This window comes from Phyllostomus hastatus, unplaced genomic scaffold (genome assembly GCF_019186645.2).
Source record: "Phyllostomus hastatus isolate PE091 unplaced genomic scaffold, TTU_PhHast_1.1 phas_scaffold_21, whole genome shotgun sequence".
Lineage (NCBI taxonomy): Eukaryota > Metazoa > Chordata > Mammalia > Chiroptera > Phyllostomidae > Phyllostomus > Phyllostomus hastatus.
Window position 1 is genome coordinate 23,252,102 of NW_025334017.1, and position 27,955 is coordinate 23,280,056.

At 42.0% G+C, this 27,955-nt stretch overlaps 1 protein-coding gene and 1 pseudogene across 3 annotated transcripts in view; one reads left to right on the forward strand and one right to left on the reverse strand.

The window, feature by feature from the left end:
- Nucleotides 1-555: 555 nt before the first annotated feature.
- GRHL2 (grainyhead like transcription factor 2) overlaps nt 556-27,955 on the forward strand; it is a 137,231-nt gene continuing 109,831 nt past the window's right edge. Inside the window, exon 1 of one of the 3 annotated variants that reach the window (XM_045861109.1) lies at nt 556-901. In XM_045861109.1, coding sequence (XP_045717065.1) covers nt 882-901 — 20 coding nt within the window. In that variant the 5' untranslated portion in view covers nt 556-881. The remainder of the gene's footprint in view (nt 902-27,955) is intronic. The other 2 variants (XM_045861110.1, XM_045861111.1) reach the window with 2 other exon arrangements.
- On the reverse strand, nt 16,722-19,723 carry LOC123833219 (annotated as a pseudogene).

Genomic DNA, 27,955 nt, shown 5'->3' on the forward strand with positions numbered 1-27,955 from the left:
CCGGCAATCGCCGCGTTCCCCCTCCTCTGAGCACAAAGTAAACTTCAGCCCCGAACTCTCTGCCACTGTCCAGCAGTCCTCTGAAGGTGGACATTAAAAGCCTTGTGGTTGTGCTGCGCATTTGATTCCGGTTGGCTTGCGATACCTGAGTTCAGCTCTCCTTAGTCCTTCCGTTCGACCCACAATCCCTAGTGGTTGCAGGTGTAGCTTTTTTTTTCCTGGTTCCTTGTCTCCTCCAAGCCCCCCAACCGTCCCCCCGCCCACCCTGCGCTGCTCCCGCCACACCCCCGGTCGGCCCCCGGGAAGAAGGAAAACAGCGTGAAGTCTGCTCGAAGCACTGACCCTCAGCTCCCGCGGGCTGCCGCCGCGCAGCCAACGTGCCACCGCTCCACTCAGGTAAACTTCGGAGTGAGTTACCTGCACTTGGAGAAGGGCCTTACCTGAGCGCGCCTCTGCCAATGGCAGCTCACCTGAGGGAGCCCCACAGCCAATCACCGCGCAGCTCGTCCCTCGGGCTTGTACCCTTTAGTGAAAGAATTCAGCTCCTTGCGAGAAAGTTACCTGTGGCCGACCAAGTCCGCCACTTTCTGCTCTGTGACTGCCCACTGCCACGATCCAGGAGGACTCCGCGCCGCCCGGCCGCCTCCGAGCTCGGGCCCCATGTGAGGGGCCCCTCCTTATCCCACCTTTCCGGCTAGGTGAGGGCGCGAGCGGGCGAGCGAGCGAGAGTGGTGAGGGGGGACGGAAAAGCAGAATTACCTGTAGCTCTTGTTCTGCCATCTCGGGCGCTCTCACACACCTTCACCTGCACAGACTTGAAAGTCCAGTTTCACCAGAGGCTGAGGCTCCAGGAAAAGGGGAGCGAGTTCATTGGATCAAACATGTCACAAGAGTCGGACAAGTAAGTGGATCACACGCGCCGGCTGCTGCTACTACCACTTTGGGCTGATGGCAACTGGTTTGTTATGTTTTTGCTTTATTTTTTTTTTAAGTTGCTATTGTTGCTATTTTTTTCTTTTTCTTTTTGGTGTATCCGGACTTTTTTTTTTTTTTTCCAGATTAGGTTTCTACCCTGGTTAACGGGAGAAACCCTACAGTATTGTGAATGTCGAATACCCCCTCTGGGCCTCGGTAGGAAAAGTGGGTTCTCCTCTTTTCCTCCCTCCCTTACGCAGGGTCTCAACTCCCGTCTCCCAGGACTGGTGCTTGGATAAGGACAGAGGTTTGGGGAGAGGAAGGCGGGAGGCCTGTTATTCCCCTCTCTTTTAGTCGCTCCCACCACTTCAGGCTTCTAGGGCCATTTGGAAATTCGGCTGAGTTCCTTCGATTTGCCCAACGGGCCAGCTGGAAAAGCGGCTCTTGGCGGCTTTTGTGTGAGGGCAACAAAGAGCCTTTATACTGAAGCAGAAACGGCCATCTTCCCGCACTTGTGCAGGAGGGAGTGCGTGTGCGCGCCCCGAACGCGAGGCCGGGCGCGGGGGCGACCGGGGCCTGGGGAGCAGTCCCGCAGTGCCCGTCGACCCCTGCCCACTCCCACTCCTACCCCACCCGCTCGCCCCGCATTGTTTAGCGACTTTACGCTGGTGCGCGAGGACAGGGCCTTTGGAAAACAAGGGGAACTGATTTGAGGCATCGAGTTTGCGCCTCGGCAGGACGCGAAGGGTCGCCTGAAGTTTGCCTAGTCTCCCCACGTCTGGACGCTTTCCGAGCGCCCGGGGCCCAGCGCTCCACGCTGCAGGCCGCCGGCTCGGGCGTGGCTAGCGGGACTGCACTGGCTGCACCGGGTCTTCCCGGGACCTCTCAGCTGGAAAGGCTGGGGCCTGGCGGCGAGGTCGACTTCCCGCGCTTTGAAGGGCGAGCCGGGAAGCGCGTCCTTCCCGTCCGGGACCGGAGCTCTAGACTCGCTGGCGATCCGCGGCCTGAGCCGCGGGTTGCCGGGTCCAGTCGCGTCCAGGCGGCCTCCCAGCAGGCCTGGCCCCTGCCTTCTGGACGGCTTTGTGCTGGCAGGGGGAGGTGGGGCCGAGGGCGGGAGCTGGAGGGAGCCGGAGGTGGGTCCCGCGGCCTTTCCTGGGATTCGATGGCCACACTCCCTTCCCCCTCCTCTGAGGCGCCTCGTGAGCTGGGAACTGGCTGTGTCTTAGCTGAAGTGCGTAGTGGCCACCTTTTTTGCTTTCCCTGGTAACTTTGCCCTGGCGGTGTGGCCAAACTCAAGGAAGCCTTACTAAGGGCGTCTGCCCCAGGGCAAGGGCAGGACGCCCAGAGGCCGCGAGCCGCCTGCGCCTCTCATCGGAGAAGTGGCCAAGCACCGCCCGGAATTCAGGGACTCGGGGGCCAGAGGGAATGCGCTGCGGACCTGTCCTGGGGTTGAAGGGAGAGACTGTCCTCAAAGTAAAGCCACTGGTAGGGTAGGCACATCTAACAACACGCTGTCATGCTTTTAAAAGTCTACCAGGTGCCTGGACCACTTTACCTACCAACGAAAAGTAGCTGCGTACCACACACCTGAGGGGAATAACTAGGTTACAGACACAGGAAGGGGGGCGGGGGAGCAGGGGAAGGAACGGGAAGGTGTATGACTCTACGAATGCTCCCACGCTCACCTCAGATTCTCTCTGTGGCTTTTAAGAAATCTCTACTCGAGTTAAGAAATCACTACTCGATTTTAAAAACTTGGGTCGCCCAAAGCCTAGATGACAGCAGGGTTTTTGGTTTATTTTGATCTCTGTGTCAAAAATGGTCGCTAATCTAGGGAATATAGGATAAGACTTATTGTAATTCCTTAATTAAATCACACAATTAACATTTGGTTGCACTGTTTAGTTTTGTGATACAACACGACTTGAATGAATTAAGAATGAAAACGGGTGGGTTTTTATTTTCATCTGTTATACGTAGCACCAAGAAGGACAATTAATTTAGAATTGAAATTAAGTGCTAAACGCTAGCGATCTGGTTTGACTACAATGCATTACCTAATTTTTATGGTGATAACTACCTAGGATTACATATACATACATTTAGTGAAAGGAGCTTTTACCTACTCATGGTTTCCAAGAGTTAATTTTGCATCCTGGGAAAAACAACACTAACAAATGCAGCAAAGAAAAACACCCTTGGACCGCACTTGCCTCCATCTGCTTGGACTGCCGAGAAATGCTGGAAATTAATAACCGAGTTTTGGATTATTTTTGCCAATGCTAGCCTTGTTTTCTTACTATTCTAATGGAAAGCTGGCAGGCATAGATCCAGGTTTTATGTACCTGAAGTTTATGCAATTGTGTATGTGAGGTGAGGCAGGGGTACGGGCTCTTAAGAGCAAGAACACTTGAGCAGTTGCTGGGACTTCCTGCCAAGGCAAGCGAGAGGTCCTGAAAGCTTGAGCTTTGTCAGCTTCCCAGTAAAGAAGGCCTGACCGTGTTTTCTGAAAGTAACTTAAAGGAATACACACAGGGTATTTTTCCATAAACCTATTAAAGTGCAGGTGATCTTTTGGGCAGCATACGAAGACCATTTCAGTTAGCAAGCCCAGGAGGAAATAGTAGCATCGTCTTTTTTACTGTTGTGGGCTTTTCAGATTGAAGTGTCCTGCTTTTTATGTTCTGCAGTGTTGATACTATTGCTAATTAAAGCAAAATAATTTTAGGACAGTGTGTCTTGGTACATATTTTAAAATTCTCTGTTCCCCCTTTCTTAAATATTATGAAGGTTTATGACCTTTGTCAGCAAGCAAGTGTATCCTAGCAAAGCAATGCCAGATTTAGAAACTATTATTTTACTGCCATATGCAATATACGTTCAGAGAGTATAATTTTATTTGATACCCATAGGTATTTTTCACTACATAAATGTGTTTTCTGACTGCCTACTATTTGCAACACGTTCAAATAGACATTGTAGAGGAATAAAAAGATGTGGAAGGTGAGCCATAGCACCAAGAAGCTTATACTCTAGTGGAAGGTGAGACATGAACAGACATAAGTTTTTTAAAAATTTTAGTCAACATGCAATATTAGACTAGTTTCACATATGCAACACAGTGATCACGTATTTGTATGACTTACAAAATGATCACCCATCTGACACCATGTACAGTTATTACAGTATTACTGACTATGTTCCCTATGCTGTACTTTTTCTATTTTTATAACTGGCAATTTGTTAATTTTAATCCCATGTCCTTTTTTACCCATCCTCCCAAAAGCCCCCTGCCACGTGCCAACTAGTAGTTTGTTCTTTGTATCTGAGTCTGTTTGTTTTGTTTATGTATTTTGACTTTTAGATTTTGCATATTTGTCTTTCTCTGACTTACTTCACTCAGCATAATGCCCTCTAGGTCCATCCATGTTGTGGCAAGTAGCAAGATTTCATTCTTTTTTATGGCTAACATTTCATTAGGTAACGTTCCACTGATGGACATTTGGGTTGCTTCCGTATCTTGGCTGTTGTGAATAACACTGCAACAAACAAAGGGGTGCTCATGTCTTTTCAAGTGAGTGTTTTGGATATTTTCAGGTAAATGACCAGAAGTGGAATTGCTGGGTCATATGGCAGTTCTGTTTCTAACTTTTTGAGGAGCCTCCATATTCTTTTCCGACTGGGCTGCACCAGTCAACAGCCCCACCACCAGTGCAGGAGAGTTCCTTTCCTCCCTATCCTGGAAGGCACTTGTTATTTGTTGATTTATTGATGATAGATATTCTGACAGGTTGAGGTAATATCTGACTGTGGTTTTAATTTGCATTTCCCTGATGATTAATGATGTTGAAATGAACAGACATAACTTTAATTAAAGCAACACCTAACAAGTTACTAAAAGAAAATACAATAGTGTTTTTATCAGGCCATAGTATAAATCTCCCTGCTCCCGACCCACCCCACACTTTGTCTTAAGACAATTACTCTTAGTCATTCTGTGTACTTTTATCTTAAGAAGTCTGGCCATTATTCTAGCAAGAAAACAGAAAATGCCCAAGTGTTAGGTATTTCATGTGGATAACCTTTTAAGTAATGGAATGAAACATTTTGATTAAACTTTTACTCTTTAGTTTTATGAAGGCACATGTTTGTTTCCATTTGGCTATATGAAATATCTTTTAAGGCCACAAATATTAAGAATTAATCATATATTTCTTAGGCCACTAAAAATATGCAGTCGTTTATTCAGCGAACACGTCTTGTGTAGCACTATAGACCAGACATTGATCCTGACACTGAGATTTACTAGTGAGTAGGACAAAGTCCCTCCCCTCGTGCTGTGTACATTCTGGTTGTGGAAAACAAACAGTAAATTAATCAAGAAGTAAACACATAATAAATTAGATGGTGATAGGTGCTATGAAGGAAAGCAAAGCAGGTTAGAGAGAATAACAGAGAACTATTTTACATAAAGTGGTCAGGGATGGCCTCTCCGATGAGAAGGCTTTTGAGCGGAGACCTAAAGGAAGTCGGGGGTAAAGCGCTGAAGATACCTGGGGTAACGGTGTTTCTTACAGGCAGATGGAGGAGCAGGTGCAAAGGCCCTGAGCTGGGAGAGTGCTTAGCATGTGCTCGCATCAGAAAGGAGCCCCATGTGGGGGAAGCAGAGGGGCAGAGAGATTATGGTCCTGTTAAGTAAACTAACAGAACCAACTCTCTACCTATGACTATACTAAAAAACAGACAACATTATACTTGTAAACGGTCCCGGCAGTCAAGAGGTGAGTAAATAAAGAATCAGCTAATAACAGCAGTCTTATCTTTCCCTGGAGCATCACCAGTTTAATGGTTAGGGACTAGTGTTCTCTTCCCTAAAATAGATTGAATTCTGCATGCTCCTTAATTTAGAGATGAGTGAATGAATGCATTCTAGAAGAACTTGGCGAATGAGAACCGAAGAGGAGGGACCACCTGCAGGTAGTGTTTGCTCTGACAGTCCTGCTTCCCTAAAACTTTTCCTGTGTCATATCACTCTTCTGGGACTATCTCAGTTCTTCAACATCAACCTTCAGCAAAATAAGGTTTACCTTTCCTGCCTTCCTCTAGACCTCGTTCAATTTCTGCAAACTTGTGTTTATTGAAAAATATAGGCTAGTTCACTGTTTGAAAGTGAGACATTGCAAACAGTGTGCTTTGGTTAGTTTTGCATCTTCAGTGAAATACAACAAACTAATGCACAGGCAGTTAACCCATCTGAAAAATAAGAAAATGCTAGAGAACAACAGGAAGAGCTGGATTAATTGTAAAATGTTGAGGATAATTATGTATGTGCTTAATAGTAGAACTCTCCATACAAATCATTTAAATGACTGTTTCCCAAATTCATCTGATTACGAAAATATCACCTGAGACACCTGGTGGAACTACAGATGCTTAGTCCACACCCCAGAACTGTGGAATCATATTCTCCAGAAAGTGGCCAGGGCATTTGCATTTAAACAATGTCCTGGTATTGTTTGTGAATGGGTAGGTTAGCCAAATAATGCTTTAAGTACTTCTATAATAAATTCAATTTATATGCAATTTCTCAGGTGTTCATCAGTATGTCAGTGAAATGAAACCTGTAGGTTTATTTTATGTTTATTACAATGCTTCTGGGTGAGTGGCTTCAGATACAATAAGCTGGTGTAAGAAATAGGCCTTCTCTCAACATCACTTACTTTGCTTGCTTGCTGAATGGCCCCTTCTGGAAGAATGATGTCATTTTGATGGGTCAGTGTTTCCAGAGCCATGAAAGACGTGACTTGCCCTGGTGTCACCTGTGTGGGCCTCTGCCAGGCACGTAGCTCAAGGTCAAGGTCAGGTTTTAGGCTGGATCCCATGCACCAGGGAGCTGGGATGGAGTTAGAAGGCCAGTGTTGTCTTTCTATAGTTTCACACTAGAATCCAAAACTAACGTTCATTTTTCTGGGGATAGTCATTTCATTAAATTTAGATTCGACTTTGCAGCACAAAGTCAAAGATAACAAGGTCCGATTTGATGCTGGTCCCTGGTGAAATGGTTTAATGAGATGCTGGTTACAGTTTCATTTTTAGGGCTAATGGTAGCTTGAAGTAGTGCCCTGATGAGATGGTACTAGGCCTTCTGTTGGCCTGTAATTAGGTCCTCTTTTAAACTGGCTGCGGAGATGAAGCCACTCAACTGGGCGCTGTGCCATCCGATTTAAGGAGGATTAAAGTACGTACTGGGGCAACTGGTGAAGAGCCATTTCTACTAGACTTTGCAAGGTCAAGGAGACTTTCAACAAGCAGGCAGGTAAATCAAACACGCATAAGAACATGGAAAAAACAGCAATAACCAATAACCCCAAGAAGTATTTGTTTGAAATCTACAAATAAGTTAAGAAAAAAAATCATTATTTTGATGTCAGGTTATTAAATCTTAAAACATCTTAGATAGTTTCAGCAAATGCTTCAGTTCCTCTTCATGACTCTCATAGAACTAGGTATATATCTGAGTAAAAAATGAGCAATTTGGTTAAATAGTATTTTCAATCCCTCTTACTTCCTCTAGTGTGAACCAACATTTTCTCTCCCCTCCCTTCCCTTGGTCTGTCTCCTGATATTTTTCCCTCCTATGTTATACTTAGTGGGGATACACACACACACACACACACACACACACACACAGCTTTTATGCACAGAGATCAATGCTAATCAGATTTCAGGTGTCATTTTAGTCAGTGAACTTTGTTGCCTTTCCTTCATTTACAGTATCAGCAACCCATTCTTGTTACCTGAGCCCAGAGAGAAGGTGATGGCAGCAGGTGACGTCCTCCCATCTAACTCAAGTCAACTCAGTTTAACTTTGGGAAACTTTTAAGGTCTTTTCAACGTAGGAAAAGCCTCATCCTAGGTTAATTGTAGTCTCACTCATGATACTTGGCACTCACTTTGGGGTGTGGATACTCTCTTCCTCTTCAAAAGATATTCAAGGATTCCTGCTCGATTATTAAAAACTAGGTCTGAGCTGAAATAGAGGAGCTCTTGGTTTGGCAAACTTGTTCAGAAAAAATTCCTTAGCGAGCAGCAACAGGTTGAATGGGAATTTTTGCTTTGGCTCAGGACTAGTGGGTTGCTTAGTAATAACAGCAGGAACCCGGGAGTCCCTCAGACAGCTTCGCTGGTCTTCAAATTCAGGTGCCCCACACGCAGATCCACCCTGCCCTCCACCGACCTGCCCGCCTGTTTCTATCCTTTAGAGCAGCGATTCTCTTGTGCTGCAAGAATTTTCCGAATATGCAATACCTGACTATTTAGTCAGGAGCACTGACCTCTTTTCCCTTAGATTGTCAAATAAAAAAAATGACAACAATTAACACAACAATAGGTGCCTGATGTGAATGAATCAAAGTTATACCTATTTTTTTTCAGATTGGCAAAAAATACGTTTTTTTTTGGTGTGCCACAGAATTTTAGTAAGTAGTTCATGTGTGCCACGAGACGAAAAAGGTTGAAAATTGCTGCTTTAGAGATGTCCCAGCACCTTGGTTCAGACAGATAGATCAGTGGATCGGCGTATCCATCCATCCCTCTATCCATTACTGGGAAATTCCATTTTATGATGTAAGTCTTTTGAAGGTAAATGGTAAAAAGGACTGAACTGTAACAGGCTAAATGGGATAGAAGCAAGAAAGTATCTCTTTGGGGCTCTATCTCCACTCTCCCCCTCCATTTTATTGGTAAGAGGGTTAAGAAGTGTTTCAGTTTGATATGTTTGGAATAATACCACTAACAGGATTAAAGTGGTATTATTCCTAAAAACAGTACATTTTGATTTGTCATATACAATACCAACCCTATACACAGTTTTAGAGTGCTATGGAAAATACTAGACAAGCTGGTACATTTCAAGGATTTCAGCGTACATTTTGACACAGTAAGTTGGGTTACGGAGATGGAGCATGTGAGGGGGCTTGCAGGGGAAGGCCACCGCTTATTTTACATGGCAGTGAACTTTCTGGGGAGCACTCCTAAAGTGGGCTGACTTCACTTGCATTTCCAAGGAAATGTTTCTGTTACAAGTGTGAGTGCAGACACCGTGCAAAGCAGAAAAGGAAAGCAGGATTCTCCTGTTGCCTCTTTCTATTTTGACACCTGCCTTTCATCCGAACGCTGAATGTGCAAGTACAATGCACCCCCAAGGCCAGAGTCTTTCATTTTCCAAGGTCCCTGAATTTAGACTGCAGTTTTAGAAAAGGAGAAGGTTGAAGGGAAGGGAAGAATGGTTAAAGGACAGGACGAGAGGGAGCAGAAAGAAACTGCTTTAGCCGATGTTGAGTCCCCAGCATTTCCTCAGTTAGGAGAGTCACCATGTTCCTGCTGGGGTCTAGGGCGGGGTGATATGTGGCGTTTGTCCTTCTGGGGAATTGCTTCTAGCTTGAAGCCCAGAACCCTAGATGTAGGGAATCTATACAGGGCATCACACAGGGCATGTGAGTAACCAAGCATAGGATTTGGAGCTAAAACTTCATTTTGAGAAAGGTGCTTTACATTATTTCTTCTGTGTTGCATGTTGGGTTGTAAGAATGAGTGAAAATCTGAAGTTTTTTTTTATTATTTTTATTTTTAAATAGATTTTATTTATTTATTTTTAGAGAGGGGAAGGGAGGGGGGTGAGAGAGAGAGAGAGACAGAGACAGAGACATCAATGTGTGGTTGCCTCTTGCGTGGCCCCCACTGGGGACCTGGCCCGCAACCCAGGCATGTGCCCTGACTGGGAGTTGAACCTGTGACCCTTTGGTTAGCAGCCCAAGCTCAATCCACTGTGCTATGCCAGCCAGGGCTGAAGTTTTGATTAACTTGAAAAAATATGCTGTCTCCTTTTTTGTAGGGAGATTAAAACAGGGGAAGCATTGCCTATTTCCTCCTTAAAATGCAAGGTGGGGCAAATGTAGGTTTATGTTTGTTCACATGGAAAATAATATAGTAATTAATAAATAGTAATACAAAAATAAACTCTGTGTTTGGCTTACTTGCAACTATAAACCTACTTTCCCCCACCTTGTATGAACATAAGTATTAGAAATACCTGTTTAGGATTCTGATCACATTACTGTTAGTGTGGGCTTCCCTTTCCACATTCACCCCAAATCATTGTTTCTAGTTCTTAGCTCAGTGAGCCCCATAAAGTAACTGCTTTCTGCAATCCTGCTTTCTTGGAGTTAACTTTTCAACGAAGCAAGAAACAAAGGTAGCTTTTGCCTCTTTCCTGTATTGCCAATAACATAATTAACATAAAATCAGAGGATCCTTTCTCCAACTGGCTTATTTCACTTAGCATAATGCTCTCCAGGTCCATTCCACTTGTACATGGAATCTAATGAACACAGTGAACTAACATGCAAGATGGAGACAGACTCATAGAGAGCAGGCTGCCAGCTGTGGGGGTTGGGAGGCGGAGTGGGGGGAGTGTGGAAGGATTGAGCAAAAAAGAAAAAAACTCATGGACATGGAAAACAGCATAGTGATGGCTGGGAGGAGAGGGGATGTTGTGGGGGACACAGAGGAGGACACGGAGTGGGGGATAAATGGTAATAGATGGAAACTGGACTTGGGGCAGTGAACGCACAATACAGTGTACAGATGATGTGTTGTGGAATCGTGCACCTGAAACCTGTATAATTCTGTTAACCAGCATCACCCCAATAAGTCCAATAAAAAGGAAGACAACAGAAGATCAGAGGATTCTTCTTTAATTATTTCTCATCTGTAAAATGAAGTCGAACTAAATGGTCTCTGAGGAGAACCATCTGCTCCAACATTCTGTGGGTCTTCTCCCTCCAGAGGGATCGGGGTGGGGGCCATGGGGGCTCACAGAGAGAGAGGGATGTCAGCAAGCTAGGAGAGTACAGGGCACGGTGGGAATGCTTCTGTTCCCTTGCCCCCGAATTCCTTTACCAAAACAAAAGGCGGTCTGACTAAGATGACAAAGAAGCAGACTTCTGAGAAGTGGGAAGATTTCAGAGGGCCATGTAGAATTCAGAAGGGCAGCTAGGTGGTAAAACCAAGGGTTTGCCTCGAGGGCCCCTGCACGGCTCCACTGGATTGGTAGATAAAGGTTACGAGAAAATCAGATGAAAAGACCTGGCAGGTGCTCTGAGAGCTCTCTTTCCAGAGAGAACCCAGGAGGTGGTCTGCTCTGGGCAGGCTCTTGGAGCGAGAGGAGGAGGCAATGTCAGAATGGAAGAAACACTGAATAAAATTCAGTAAGTCGGAAACCTTAGGCAAATGGGACAACTTCCTGGCTTCCCCAACCACCTGCACCCCCTTTCTGTTCCTTTCTCTTCCTCTTCCTTGTCTTCCTCCTCCTCTTTTTTTCCTTCTTTTTCTCCTCCTAATAATAAAACCTAATTTAGGGATACCCACTGTCAGACAACAGTGCCAAGCCGGTAGTTTGGTAGGTGTTCAGAAAAGGTGTTAAATAATACAAGGATGAGAGTAGCACCTGCAGTTCCACTTCGGTTATGAGGTAATGTATTATTTCACATCGGAGCACACAGTAACCATTTAAGAATAAAATCTTCTCTGGTATTCTGTTGTGTTATAGGATTGGAAAGCCTCTGAATTCCGTTTTCTCTGCAGTATAGTGGAGTGGGGATGGGGAACAGACTAGCTCCTGGGAAGGTCTCACACTGAAGGACTTTTGGTAGATTATAAAATCCCTAAAGTACATTATTGCCTCCTTTGCAAACCATAGTTTGTTTGTTTGTTTTTTTTAGGTATTTGGAGTCTTGGTGTCTACTTTGAAAAATATGTATATCTTACATGTTTTTGAAAATATTAAAAAGGACAAATGCCTCAGTAAAAATATGGTAAAATAATACAAGTAGACAACTCACAAAAGCTATACAAGTGGTTAATAAACATATGAAATACTGTTTAGATTTACTGATAATCCAAGAAATACAGATTACAGAGCAGGGAAGTTCCAAGTTTCCTGTCAAATTGGCCAAGATCAACAAAACTGGATTTGGAGAAAATACATTTCTAAGAAGATTATAAATTATTACGAACTTTGTAGAAAGCAGTTCAGCAAAACCAGTTGAAATGGCCCAACCTGTTGACACCTGACTCCCAGTTTTAAGGATTTACCTTAAGGAAATAATCAAGGATATTAATTGTTGTATTATTTTTGAAGGTGAAAGTCAGTAAAACAAGTGCTTAACTTATAAAGCATTATAGAAAAATGACAGGAGAAAAGATTTATGATGTATTGCCTTAGAATGCTAATAGGCATAAAGAATAAAGAATAAAAATAATAAAACCACAATAGGTTAAAAGTAGTTTGCTCTCTGTAGAGAAATTGTGGGTACCTTTGTTTCTTATTTGTGCCTGTATATTTTTTTAGTGTGCTGAGGTGAACTTATACTGCTTTTGAAATTAAGGAGAGAAATTTAAAAGGTTATTTTTTAAAGTCACCATTCTGACCTGGACACATTTAAAGACATCACACACATACGCTAAATATAATGGAGAAGACTGCCTCCTCGCTCGCTCTGGGTGGAATTTCTCCGACTGCCACAGTGGCCCTGGCCTCGCTCCTGATGCGGGCACGCCCCCTGCACTCCCCTCTTGTGGTGCCTTCTGCACTCTGCCTCGCTCACCTGCAGGGTAGCTGCATTTGTACAACTCTGTCTCTTGGGATTTGCCCAGTTATCCAGTCCAACTATTTTTCAAAATGGCACAAAATGGGTGTAGTAGTTTCCAGCCTTTTTTTATAACTGGAAGGCGGAGAATGACTAAGGAGAGAAACTCCGTTTCTTCTGCTCAGGAGGCTGCGTGCGACTGCCTCCTTTCCCTTGCAGCAAATCCTCTGTAGGCGAGGCCGCCTTCCACACCTTCTCAGCCACTGCCGGCATGTTTGTGGGAGAGACGCGGTGGTGGGTCCAAGTTGCCCTTAATCTTTTGGAGGCATAGGGAGGGCCTGGAGTATGACTTCCTGTAAAAACAAGAAGCAGTTATAGGCAAAGTTAAGTTTCTATTATTTTTTAACAACAATTTATTTTTTCCATAACATAGACTTGGTTTTTCACCAGAGGGCCAAACGTGTGACTCATCTACCTGCTTCTACAAGCTTGTACACAGACCATGCCAGCTCCGGCCCGGAGTCTGTTAGTTAAGCTGGATGAGATTGCATCACTGGAGTTCCTGCAGGCAGCCTGTAATGGAGGCTTTGTCGCAAATGTGAAATTATTTGCTTATCAACACATCCTAGGAGCATCCACAACAGGGAACAAAAAGTACGCAATGTGACTTTGAGGAATAAAACTGCCCCAGAGGATCCTGAAGTTGCCAAATTACGTCAGGAAAAAAAAATGGAAAAGGGAGGGTTCAAAAAAATGGAAATGATCTCAGTAAATGTGAGCAAAACCAAAGCAATGTTTGGTTGTGGGAATCAACCCCGCTGGTGAAACAGGAACTCATAGGTACGCCTTTTGGTTGTGGGCTCCAAAGTGACATCTGCAATTGCCCGCTTCTCCCCCAGGCTCATCAGGCACCCCTCCCCCATACATTCATTCTCATTGAGCAGGATGTCACTGGGTCTCAAATCCTGCACCTTGTATTTAAAAAATCGTCATCTTCTTTGGATGTTCAAAGTATAAATAAAGGCACACCCCCGCCATGGGGCTGGTAGAGGGGGCTGAGGGGAGGGCTACGTTTTGTCTTTTTATCCTGTGTGTGCCTTCAGTTTTAGTAAAAACCCCACAAGCTGTGGTGTGTATTCTGTTCAGCCACACAAAGCCACACATTTGCTTTTTGAATCGGCCCTCAAGTTTTGGGACACAATTCATCGATCCCTTCTAGTATTCTGAAGTTGCATTGAACTGAGGTAGCCCATATAGCGTTTCCTTTCTCTTTCCTCGTTTAAAAGACCTACTTGCTTTGGTCATCCTGATCCTTCCTAAGCAATGAAATACCTATGTGGTCGATTCCTGGGAAACATTTCATTACAACTGCTAAGTGTTCTCCTGCAGCAGACCCGCGCTTGGCCAGGTGCACCAGATTGAGTATGCTCTTCAGAACTTTCAGGACTAGCCAGATTTTGTTGTTGTACCAAATGTTCCTGGAATATGGAAGAAACTGAACATGTTTTTACTATTCTGAGATTTTTGTTGTATTGAGTGTTTGATGGACTATTGTATAAATCACTGGTTGGAAGCATTGCTGAATCCTCATTGCTTCCAATGCTACTATACAGCAGAGACTGACTTTTATTGCAACTATTTTGTCATACAGTTTTTTACATTTGCAAGTTTCTTTTTTAAGCACTCTTTCTTGGGGAGGCTTTTTTTCCTGATTATGAAAATAATATATGCTCATGGGGAAGAAATGGAAACTAGAGAAACCTATATGGAAGAAAGGTCACTCATATTCCAGGATTCTAACATTTATATGTTTTCTTACAGTTTTTAATATATGCATACACGTCAATGTGGTTATAAAAGAGCATACAAATTATGACTTCTCATCTCCCCATTTTTACATTATTCACTAGTCTTTTAAGTGTCCTTCTACATAGTATTTAATGATAAAATCTATCTTCTATTTTTACACAGGTTTTTTTGCTTTATCTTTATTATAAAGCATGCTTACACATAAATCTTTGTATCTCTCATTATTATTTTAGAATATGTTTCTGGAAGTACAAGAACAAAAGACAAATATTTTTAGATTCTTAATTCAAAATTTGAAAATGATTTCTAGGAAGATTGTAAAACTTTATCTTTTCTTCCCACAGAGACTTTCTCTGTTTGAGACTTTCTCCTACTGTGGCACCAGTAAATGAGACTTATAAGTTTTTCTTTTGTCAGTTTGAATGAAAGGCAAACATCTGCATTTTTGTTTTATTTTGCAGTATGATAATTAAGAAGTTAAACACTTTTTCTGATATTTATTGGTCACTTATATTTCTTTTTTATTGAAGATCTGGCTCTTGCCATAGCTACTACATACGGGTGTGTTATTGTGTCCTGGACAAAGGGACCTTGGGGCTGAGATCCAGCCGAGTTTCCCTCTGGCCTCTCCCCAGGGAAAAGGGCACCTTCTAACATCTGTGCACATGCACTGCATGGGATAGCAGTGGCCTGGTCTTGTTTTTCACTCACATTTAAAAACTAGAATGCTGATATTTTTCTGATTGATTTGTGAGAGATCTTTATACACCTATGATTAGTAATCCTTTTGCAAAACTCCAGCTATTATTTTCCTAACTTCTTGTGTGTCATTTTATTACATGGTTAAAAAAAATATTCAGAACTTTAATTTTTTTGATGTTATGTATATTCCTCTTGTGTGTATAAGTACTTTCATCATTTTCAAATGTGGAAAGTTTGAGATCAACCTCTATGGACTTAACTCCTTAAAATTTTTTCCTTTATTTTAGCCTCACTTTTAAAGTTATTTAAAAAACCCCTTAAAAGGTAATCAAGTCATACTTAATTATAAAAACATTAAGAATAGAATTGTTGTAAAACTACCACTCAGAGATGTTACCACTGCTAACAATGCTAACATTTTGACATCTGTGTCTCTACTTTTTTCTATGCAATTATACACGAATACATGAAGTGTACTGAGGTGAGACAGTCATTTATATAATTTGTAACTTATGTTAAATGAATGTTGATCACAGGTAGCTTTTTGTGGTGATAAATATTTTTAATGGCCCTAATGTTTTACATTGAATGGAAATGTTCAAATTAATTTAACCAGTCCCCATTGTTGTACATTTAGACATCTTTCTCAGTTTTTTTTTTTTTTTACTATTAAGAGTCAATATTTGAACGATTATCCTTATGGCTAAATCTTTGCACACTTTTTAGTTATTTTCTTGAAATAGGCTTCATTGCATAGACATTCCTGGTGGAAAGGTATGTTCTTTTTAAAAACGTTTGGTTTGTATTTCCAAATTGCCATCCAGATACGTTCTCATAAGCACTCCCGACACCGGTGTATCTGTGGGAGAATCCCACGTTCCTTCCCCAGCAATGCATACTAGCCTTTCTTCAGTCTACCAACTTAATAGGGTAAAAGTGGTAATTTATTTTGAATTGCATTTCTTTCCATTCACTCAAATTATGTTTTCCATCTCAGAAGAGCTTGTCTTTTGTTTTATTTTTAATGTATATATAGTATTTTTTAATCATAAAAGGTCTTTTGGGGGTTTTGCAGAAAGTTCAGCATCAGTAAAAAGAGTCTATGGGTGGAAGGTCCAGCCACGTCTCCACTCTCAGTACAAGTCACTGGGTTTGGGAACAGTCCCTAACTGACAGCCCCCATCTCTTGCCAGTGAAAGCGATGACCCAGGTCAGCATTCAAGTTCCCTAATGGAAGACCACAAGTTCAGGGAACTTAGGCAAGGAATAGGGAGTCCATGTTCCCAAGGTGACGGATGACAGCGAGTTGTCATTCGAGGTGATTAGTTGTGGGAAAAGTGGAGGCAGGCAAGTCCAAACTAAGACAAAATAGTCAGAGTCTTCAAATTTTCTGCTTTATTTTGAAAAGACTTGCCACTTTTTTTTAATTCCTCATGTTTGGTCAAGCTTTCACCCATTCACTTTATTTATTTAGTTTGGTCTATTATTAGCAGTTAAGAAACACTTTGGTTGTTTATCTCAGTAGTAGGGCTATTTAAAATGGAGACACTTTTCAAAGATAAATCTCTAGGACTCTGTAATTAAACTTATTTTTTTTTATTGCCCAAGTTCCTGCATAGGTTTTATTACACACAGAGGGGAAGGGGCTCAGTCCTTCTGGGCTGCTTCGTTCCTGGTGGCTGCAAGGACATGGCTCGGTTCTGGTCTCTTCCTCTTGGCACGGATGCGCGTCCCCACGTTTTCTTGATGAATTTCAGGGCCCTCTTGTCCTTAGAGACCTTGATCACCTCCATGGCGCACCGCTGGTCGCGGAAAAGGCACACACCTCTCGGATCATGTCCTGCACGAAATCGGTGTGCTCTGGGAGGCGGCCATGCTGGCGGCTGGACCTCGGCTTGCTCATGCTCTCGTTCACGCTCTTGGTCACCTGGTGGCCCTTGGTGAGGCCCAAGGCCATAGGGGAGCCCAGAGCCACCGCGGCTGGTCCTCCACAGCTGCCGCAGCGGGAGTGGAGTTAAACTTTATATTACAGAACTTTTCTAGAGCCATAGGTTAGAGCGTTTGCTTGTGTCTCTGTGTAATGAATGTCGCTTATAGCGTTAGTGGTAACAGCTGTGCAAACTGACAATTTATGGAAGTAATTTGGTATTTTTCTTTCTTTTTGTGACCATCAAAAGAAAAATAAAAAAACTTTAACCATTTTTATTATATTTTTCCCATTACTATTTATCACCCTTATACCGTCTTCTACCGCCACCTGTCCCTGCCACCCCATCCCCTCAACCAATCTACACAGTTGTGTGTCCATGAATCCTGTTTCTGTTTTGCTCGGTCCCTCTGCTCCCCCTCCCCCCTCCCCCACCAGAGCTGTCCGCTTTTCTAAACTGAGTCGACATGAAAACATCTAGGACAATTAGGAATTTATATTTAAAATGTCAGTTGCTTTAGGGCCAGCTGCTTTAATCAGGAACTCAATTATCTGGTTGATGAATTATCAAGGCTGTTTTCCTCAATCTCCCTTTTATGGTTAACCTTTTAAATATATATATATATATATTTTATTCCTACAGATGTAACACAGAGGGCATGAAAAGGAAAATTCAGCTTAATCAGTTTGGCTACTAATTAGGGGAAAAGCATTTAATTTTAGCAGAAGGTTGAAATTATTATTTTAAATACACTCTTTGACCCCTGGCTGGTGTGGCTCAGTGGACTGAGTGCTGACTTGTGAAGCGGGGAAGTGGGGAGTCACCGTGTCACCAGGTCAATTCTCGCAAGTCCCCAGTGGGGGGCGCATGAGAGGCTATTTCTTGACCTTTCTTTCCCTCTCTCACTCCCTTCCCCTCTCTCTAAAAATAAAGAAATTAAGTCTTTAAAAAATCGCATTCTTTGATTATCTACGATTTCACATGATGCATACCATACTTTCTCCTATTTTTTTCAAATGTTCTTGAAGTTGTCAATTTAAGGTTTGTTTGCTTAGGAAGTCTATTATTTTCATGGTATAAATAATGGCCTCTCCCCATGACATCTGTAAATCACTGTGCCAATGAAGGGTAATCTTTAAGTAATGGTCATATTGCACATGTTTTTCTTTTTCCCAAGATAACTATATTCATTTTTTCTAAATATTTTAATGGCTGCAGAGTATTATGTGCTGTGGATTTACTATTATTGACTTACATTTAGGTTACATGTAGGTTGTTGCCATAGTTTTTGTATCATAAAATTATACTTTTATAAAAACCTCAGACATAAAACCTTTCAAGATTTTTAGATCATTTCCTAGAATGAATTTCTACAACTGGAGTTTACTGGATTAAAATGTACAAATATTAAAAAATAAGTTATTACACAATAATTGTAAATTTAGAGAGAAAAAAGATAAATGGCCCTTTTGTAATTCTTCCTCTCCAGTCATTTTCAGCAGAATTTTGGCAGTTTGTTGGAAAACCTCCTAGATGTGTTTCCAGGCATTATATCACACATATGAATGTTTATGTATTTGAGAATTTTTAATTTTTTCACTTTTTAAAAAGATTTTATTTGTTTGTTTGTTTTTAGAGAAAGGGGGAGGGAGGGAGGGAGAAAGAGAGGGAGAGACATACCAAAGTGTGGTTGTCTCTCGCAGGCCCCCAACCAGTTACCTGTCCTGAAACCCAGGCATGTGCCCTGACTGGTAATTGAACCATTGACATTTTGGTTTGTAGGCTGCCACTCAATCCACTGAGCCACACCAGCCAGGGATCACTTTTTAATATAAATGAATGATTTAATACACATTATTTTATGATTTTAAGTGGTTCATGTCAGTAGTACAAAATTGCTTTTTTTTTTAAAAAAAATGGTGGCACAATTTCCACAGTATGAGTGACTAAAGGATAAATGCACAGAAGTGGAACTTCTGGAGCACAGGCTACACATACTGAAATCTTAGATTATTCTCCAAAAATGCTCCTTTGTTTTATACTCCAATAATGTTTAAATATACCTATTTCTGCCTACTCTCGAGCAATAGATCTTATCAGTCTTTACAATTTTTGCTAATATATAAAAAAGGTATCTTCTTATTCTCTTAATTTACATTTTTTAAATTCTTTATATTAAGTTAAAAGGCATTTGTATTCTTATTCCTGTGAACTGTCAATGTTCTCTGCTTATTTTTCTATTTCATTGTTGATCTTTTAATTTTTTATAATAGCTTTGTTGAGGCACAATTGATATACAAAGAATTGCACATGGTTAGTGTGCACAATTCAATGGGTTGGGCATATGCAAAACCTGTGATATCAGCACCACAATCAAGATAATAGACATATACAGCGTGGCCAGAGTTTCCCTGTGTGCCTGCATGTGTGTCCGTGTGTACATTAAGAACACTTAATATGAGATTCACCTTCTCAGCAAATTTTGAAGTGCCTAATACCTTATTGTTAACTACAGGCCCTATGTTGTATAGCAGATCTCTAGATTTTATTCATCTACCATAACTGAAATTTAAAACCCATTGTATAGCAACTCCCCATTCCCCATCACTCCAGCGGCTGGTAACCATTATTGTATTTCCTCCCTTTCTGAGTTTGACTGCTTTACTTTACATAACTCATGTAAGTACCTCACTTAGCATAATATCCTCCAGGTTTATCCATGTTACCAAAAACGGCAGGGTTTCCTTCTTTTCAAAGGCTGTATAATATTTCACTGTATGCGTATAACATGTTTTTTGTTTATTCATCTGTCCCTGGATACTTGGGCTGTTTCCACATCTTGCCCATTGTGAATAGTGCTATAATGAACGTCACAGTTCATATCTCTTTAAGATCCTCATTGCATTGTTTTGGATACATACCTGGGAGTGAAACTGCTGGATCATGGGGTGTTCTTGGCCTTTTCTTGATGAATTTTAAGAGCTATGTTTGTACTGAGAGATTAACCCATGGTCTACCAGATTGTCCTTTGCCTTGACTATGTTGTGTTTTGCTCTGTGGAGATTTTACATTTTTAAGTAGCCAAATTCATCTGTTTTCTTAAATGGCTTCTTGGTTTTATGTCTTGCTTAGGAAGGGTTTCTCTGTTCTAAAGTTACAAACAAACTATCCCTCCCTCAGCACTAACTTCTCCCAAAGTTTATTCTATCCTTCTGTGATTTATGACCTCACATTTCCATCGAAAGCTTTCATCCACCTGAAATTGACTTGAAATGAAGTAGGATTCTTTCTTGGTGGACACTCTATTGTGCCAATTTCCTTTAATGAAAAATACACATTTCTCTCACTTATTTGCAATGCAGTCTTTACCATATATTAAATATCTATGTGTATTTGGGACTATTTCTTAAAATACAAACTTTTCCAAAAGTTTAAGTTTACTCAAGTATTTTTTTTGGTACTGTTTAGGGGGGGTCTTTTTTTTTCTTTTGTATGTTTTAGCTGGTTGTTTTACATAGGAAAGCTACTGATTTTTAAATATTATTTTGTATCCAGCCACCTTATTTTATTGCCTTTTATTTTTAGTTCATCCAGTTATCTTGGGTATCAGTCATGCTCTCATATTGTGTGCAGATGATGTGGATTCATCTCTTCCAATTTTTATACCTTTTGTTTCATTCTGAGTGTATCAACCTATCACTATAGAATAATGTTAGCTAGCACTTACTAATAGGTGTGTGAGTGGAAATCCTTATCTAATATCCTAAGGGTTTCAGCATTAAATATGATCTGGATTTTGAAAGTGCTTGGTTTTATATGATCTTATATCTGACCACCAATGAGATTCTTCTATTCTAATATCTATCTATGTATTTATCTCTCTTTCCCCTCTCTTTTACTGAATCTCAAATTATCCATTCAATAATTATGTTATCTATAAATAATGATCATTTTTCCTCCTTTCCAGTTTTTAGATTCCTTAAAACTTTTTTCTCTTTTATTGCATTGCTCAGGATGTCAAGTACAATGTTGAACAGCGGGATGATAGAGGAGGTTCTGTAAAGGAAGTGGTTTTCATGTCTCGCTGCTAAGCATAATGGTACTGTAGGTTCTTGGCTATCGAGGATGATTTTCATATTTTTATTCTTTGTTGTTCTTTTAATGTAGTGACATCCATAAATGATTTTCCCAATCTTGGGGGAGAGCACTCTTCTATTCCTGGGACACGCCTTGTGTGCCATCACATCAAAACATACTTTGAGGATTTCATATCTATATTCATCTCAGCCCCACTGCTTCCTAGTGATGTGACCTTGGGAAAATTACTTAATCTCTCTGTGCCTGTTTCTCCTCTGGGAACAGGATTAATAGTAAGAGATTTTGCCTTCTAGCATTGGGGTGAGGTATATAACCTTTCGAATAGTACATGGTACATGGTAAACACTCAATACATGTTAGCTATCCTTATTATTGTCATCACAGCTATATTATTATTGTAAATATTGTCGTTATTACTGGTCTCTTGTTTCTGGGGGAGTGTGTGTGTGTGTGTGTGTGTCTGTAAGTGTACCTGGCTGAATGCTATCTTTGTTGTATTTTGATATCCATGTTATGCTAGCTGATTAGAATGAGTTGGGAAACTTTCCATGTCTTATTATTCTCTGAAATAATTCAAACAATGTTGGAATGATCTATTCCTTGAAGGTTGCCAGGACCTGGTGAAGGTCCTTGATTAACCTTTCAATTTCTTCTTTCCTTCCTTTGTTTATTCAGACTTTCTACTTAGCATTTGTATTTTCCAGAAAATCGTCATGTTCAGATCACCTTTGTTAACTGTGGACTTGTCTCCTCCCCATTCCTTTATCAGGTTTTACCTTTCCTACCACCACTTTCACTCCCTTAAGCTCCACCCTTGCACACGCACACAGAAGACAGCTCATCCCTGCTTTTATGCACATTTGACTAGCAAAACTGAGATCACAGTAGAATAGACTTTTGCAGTGATTCCCGTGGATAGAACCGGGACCAACATTTAAAAATAAGATTTTGTCTCAATTTAGGTAAAATATACATAGGATTATATGCTAGTTCAAGTCTTCCAAGAAACAGTCACCGAGATGAGATTAAACAAGCAAGGATTTTATCGAGGGAATTCCTGTGTGAGGGGGTGGAGGGAGGGTGCGGGGTAAGGTGGGGAGGCCCAGGCCCTGAGGCCAGTGTGACCCTGAGTGCAGGAGAGAGGAAGGGGAGATTGGGTGGGAGCCTCTTGCATGCCCAGCAGTCTAAGGAGAGGCCTCTACTTCGTGCATTCAGACTTCTGCTCCTGCCTTGGCATCTGGGCTGAGTTCTGTCATTGGTGGGGGGCATCCTGGGGGAGGCCTGGCTCCAATGGCACTGGACCCTGGTCTATTCTCTCCCCGTTAGGGTACACTCCGGTGATGGCAGAAAGTAAAAGCTTTCTTATAATGAGAGTTTTCTACCAGTGGAAAGAATAGCTTGGTAAGGAGCGACTTCTCACTAGAGATGTTTAGGCAGAAGGATGTAAGGTGCAGGGGCTGGGCTGTGGGTTACACCTGAGAGGGATTCTCGACCTTTACAGTACCATTTCTGACCTCTTCCCCCAATCCCAGTCCTACCTCCACCCCTACTCCTCGCCCTCTCACTCTTCCCATCCTCCTCCTTGCTTCCCTGTCCCTTTTTTTTCTCCTTCTCCTCTCCGCCTTTCCCATCTCTTTCTCTTTGTCTCTCTGTTTCTCTCTCTCTCTACACACATCCACACACATAGGGTTGGGGTAAGTTAATCATTCTTCCTACTTCATGAGCTTTGCTTATAGGTAGAAATATCTTTTAATATTGAAATTAAACCATTCAGCACTCCTCCCCTGCTCAGACTGCCTTTCTGCCTTCTTCCACTCCCAGGGTCCTATCTCTTCATTAAGTTCGTGAATCTGATGGCTTCCATAGGTCAAGGTTTTAGTCCTGGTTACAAGAGAGTCAGGAAAATAATGTCGCGATATTGGGTCAGGGAGCCTCAGTCTCTTCTGCCCTTTGTGCTTTCCTGGTCCTTTGGAGTCACTGTTGCAAACCAAGACCTGTTGTAAGTTTTCAGTTTTCATGGGAGGCAGTTTAAAGTGCCCAGAACCCCCTCCCCCGAATCCCCCCCACCCCACCCACCCAGGTGTGCCTGCAGTGCCCCTCTGGAAGCTTTTAAAATCATCTCCATGTATTTGGTTTTCTGAAATGTCATGATAATATGCTTCAGTCACTGCCCCGCCCCAGCACTCCCTCCTACACTTTTTGTTCTAGATACTCCATGTACTGTTCATTCAGGTCCTTCTTTCTGTTCTGGGGCATTTTCCAATATTTCTGTAGTAATTACTTCCCATTAAGTTCTCTCTTTTCTCATTACAGAATCCACAGTCACATGTTTACCCTCTGACTGATTCTCTAATTTGCTCATATTGTCTATCTTTGTGCCTTTTATTCCTTTTATTCTGGAGCTCTCTTCACTTTGATCATCCAAACTTTCCATAGCATTTTTGTTATTTCATACTTTTTATTATTTACAATATTCTAGCTCTAGCTCTCTCTCTTTCCAGCCTCCTCTTTTTACTACATAGATGCAATAACTTCTTTTTATCTCTCTGAGAATATTACCTTTTTTCTCTGTCCTCTGCATTGTCTCCATTACTTTGTGCTTGTTTGTGTTTTTGTTGTAGTTTGTTTTTGTTTCGATCCGCATGGATCGATCCTGCCTCTCCCTCAGGCTGTTCAGTAGTGCAGTGTATTCAACCCCCGCATGTGACAGCTACTCAGTCAGCAGCTGACTGGGAGCTTTGCGTCGGGGGTGCAGGGAGGGCAGCAGTGGACAGGCTCATTGACTGCCCATTTCTCTGGGTGGTTTTCAGGCTGTGAGCCTTTTCTCTGGGGCCAGGGATCGCCTCCAGAGAAGGACCCTCTGGTTACAAGTACTGGGATGGGATGGGATTTGGGAAACTCAGGGAAAGGAGAGTCTCATGGTTTTTACATCGCCCTTTCACTTAACCCCTCTATTTTCAGTCAAGGGCTCCACCTTCTCCTCCTTCTCCTGTGCTTGGTGCTCCCAACCTCTGGCCTTTTAGGTTCAGTGTTACCAGAGATTTAACCTCCCCTTCATTCTAAAATGTAGGAGAGATAGACGCCTGATAATTCGGGGTGGGAAAAGAGATATGGGGGAGGGGGTGTTTATTCTTTTATGTGCTTTTAACCAATCCTGTTTGTATCTATTCCCCACATTCCAAGGTTTCTAATGCTTCCAGTTCCTCGGGCTGTCATAGTCAATGGTACTACTTGACTTTCTTCTTAGATATCCCTCGGCACGCATTGAGGCTTTATCGTTCTCCACTCTGCCGAGGCAGTGGCCACTCTTCTAGTGTCCGCCTCCCCTAATTTAGTTCGTGTGTCTGATACAGACCCTGTCCTCCTCTCTCAGACCTTTGACCACTTTAACTATCATTTTAATGGGGTTTTTGATAATCTGTTCAACGTGCTGTATTTCACCAGAAGCCTCTAGGTACTAGAACTTTGAATATTGTTTCTCTTTCCTTTGTTTGGTGTTTATTTCTGGAACATTTATATTATCTCCATATTCATTCCTCTTTGTCTACCCCCGGTTATTTATTATCTAATAACTCAAGGTTCTGTTTCTTCTCCACATGCACCATGATTATCACAAGTCTTTCCTCTGTCATTAATTCCATTTTCAGTTCCCTTGGTATTATTTGCTCTATAACCTGCTGTTTTGGTCTTCTCTTTTCTTAGCTCTGCAATTTCCCTTTTCTGCCTCATTCTATTGTGCCATCAACTGTGCACTTTTCTTTTATTGAATTCGTGTTCTTATTATGTTTTGTAGTATAGAGCAATTTCTGGGAATTTTATTCTTTTTCTCAGGGAGGGGTTAATTCTGTTTTCTTATGCACACCATGTTCTTTCATTATTTGTCTGGCTTCCTGTGGTAGTTTCTGCCCTGTCGTTGTGCCATTTCTTTTTGACTTGTTCATGCTTGACATGTTCTTTTCAAACCTCCTTTTGTTATGATATAATTAAAATGAATTATCCCTTCACTGTTTTTCTGCCATCTGAGGTGTGTTTGCATGCCCTTTCCAGGCCGGCTTAAAGCCTACGCGTTTGACGATGTGACAGGGTGGGAAAGCTCAGCTCGGCCACGTGGAGCCTGTGGGCGCCTTGGCCCAACGTTCCGTGTTGAGTTCACTCCACGTCTGCAGGAAGGCATCCTCTTCTTGTGTGTGTGTGTGGGGGTGCCTTTGGGTTTTAGGTCTGTCCTCTCCTTGACCGTCAAGCACTGTGGCTGCTGGAGACAGTCGTCTTGGTTGTCCACATCTCTCACTTTCATTCTCACTCCTGTTGGTCACGAGGGTTAAAAGAAGAGGGTGCTTCAGAGTGATGGTACCACTGTTAACAGTTTACATGGAAAGTCATCATGAAACTTCACCTGCAGCTTTCAATTGTCTTCTTTCTGCTCCTGCCCCAGTTTTCTCTGCTTTAAAGGGTCTTACCACATTTATCTACCATTTTATTTTCAGTCCTGCTAAGTTTCTCGTCACTGCTGAGGTGATTTAATGCTAGCTCCTTCTTCCATTCAACCTCACCCCTCTGGCTGGACCAGAGACCCCAGGGCAGCAGGAAGGGCAGGAAAGTGTCCAGATGGCTGCCCCAATCACCCCAAGTTACAAAAGCCACGGGGACAAAGAACTATGCTGACTGTCACTCCATTAGCCCTTTTCTGTCAAAGAAATCAGTCCTCTCACTGTGTTTGAGTGAGCTCTGAAGGACACTTTCATTGGAACATATTCTTACATTAATTAGGTCTTCTGTATAATTTTAAACAATGTTCGCTTTCCTCAGAGACAAGGCAGACAAGATGAGGTTTACACAGAGAGTGAAGTAACATAAAAAGTACAACACCGACATTTGTCTTTGCTTTAGACTTCCTAGTATGTTTGAAGCAGTCTGATACAAGCATCGCAAGCACTGTAATTAAGCAGCCACAATTCCTGGAAAGTTTTATGTCTCTTGCAACCTCACTGCTTTTTTGAAAAGACTTAGCACAAGCCTGGCCAGCCTTTGCCATGACTGAGGGTGGGAAGTGGCACTGCGCATTGTCATACAGCGGTGATACCAGGGAGGAGAGGCAGAGCGACACCTCTTTCTTAACACTTGGCTTATTCCCCCTGATGCCTTCACGGGGCCAGCAGGAGAACAGATGTGTCTGCAGAGTCTTAGACATTCTAGATCTTCCAGGCTCAAGGTGGTCCTCTTCATCCACAGCGCAGGTCCATTCCCTCTGATTCCGTGCTGTGTCCACAATAAGGCATGTCTTTTCTGACTTTCCAAGGTGGAGACCTTCACATCACATATTGCCCTGCTCCTTATTTCACTTACATTACATGTGCTTTACAGGTCACTTACATGTGCAATATGTGATGTGAAGGTGGAGACCTTCACATCACATATTGCCCTGCTCCTTATTTCACTTACATTACATGTGCATTACAGGTCACTTACATGTGACCTTTCCCATGCGAAAATCGTTAATATGGGGAAAGGTACCAATTGCTAGAGCCCCCAGGAGTGGCGCCTACACAGAATCTCTTCACTCGGTGGAGCACCACCTGATTTTTGGTCTTCCCTTGTGTGTTTGGTCATAAGACATGACCATTCTGCAGGCTCCTGGTCCTTATGTTAGACATTTTTTCCAGGGCCTCTCTGCTAGTCATTGACACAACGTATTATCTTTCTATGCATGAATCAATGTCCCTTCAGTACAGAACGATTCACTCTTAGCCAGTAAGAATTACTTACACATGGTTGAGATCATTCTGCATTTCTTCTCTTTCGTCTTCATACCAGAAAAATCCCAAGTTCTTTTCATCTCTGCTGAAGTCTGATGGTGGAGGTAATGATTTATCTATCTCAGAGGGTTCTCCCAAGCTATTATTCACCTGTCTTTGAGCTTCTCTCCATATTGGGGAGTTTTTAGTGAGAATGCGCCATAATTTGTTGATTTAACGTTTGTCTCCTGTACTTCTCTGGGTAATGGTTAAACAATCATATACTTTACAAAGTGCATGCCCCCTGCCCCACTACTCCCTGTACTAACTGGCACCATACCTAGCTATTACAATATTGTTGACTATATTTCCTATGCTGTACTTCACATCCCCATGACTATTTTGTAATTACCAATCTGTACTTCTTAATCCGTTCACCTTTTTCACCCATCCCTCCACCCCTCCCCTCTGGCAACCATCAATTTGCTTGGAAGAAAAGTTCTTTCAACCCCCTTGCTTCCCTTTTCCCTTCATCCCTCTTTTCCTTCCCCCCTCAGATAAGTTTCTTTACATGCTTACAGTTTTATGCACACACATAATTTATATAAATGCGTAATGTGATCATATTGTACACAGTGTATTTTTTGTCTTCCTCCTTTTCTTTTTTTCGCCCCTTCTCTCTACACTACTCCCATTCATCTACATCACACATATTCTGCCCAACCCTAAGTATGTCTATGTAAAGATATGTGTATATACACCTATGCATATCCATATACATTCACATAACATATACAATTATAAAATTAACTTTTAATTCCAATTACAGATCTAAGGCAATAGGAAGAACAGTGTTTTTGATTATTGTCCAGAAGAGGAAAAACAAGTAATTGGTTTTTATTTTCCTCATAGTGTTCTCAGAAGCCTATCTAAATTCTAATAAGGCAAACTAGATTGAAATATTTTTTATTATTTCCAGCATTATTTGTTTTAGGTTAAGTTTATTGTATAGTAAAGCCCATTTATTTGCACTATTTTGTTTTATAGAAGGGGCATCTTGTGTAATCAACAGATTTATTCGGATTTTGTATGGGCTTTCCCATTACTTTCTTGTGTAACCTTG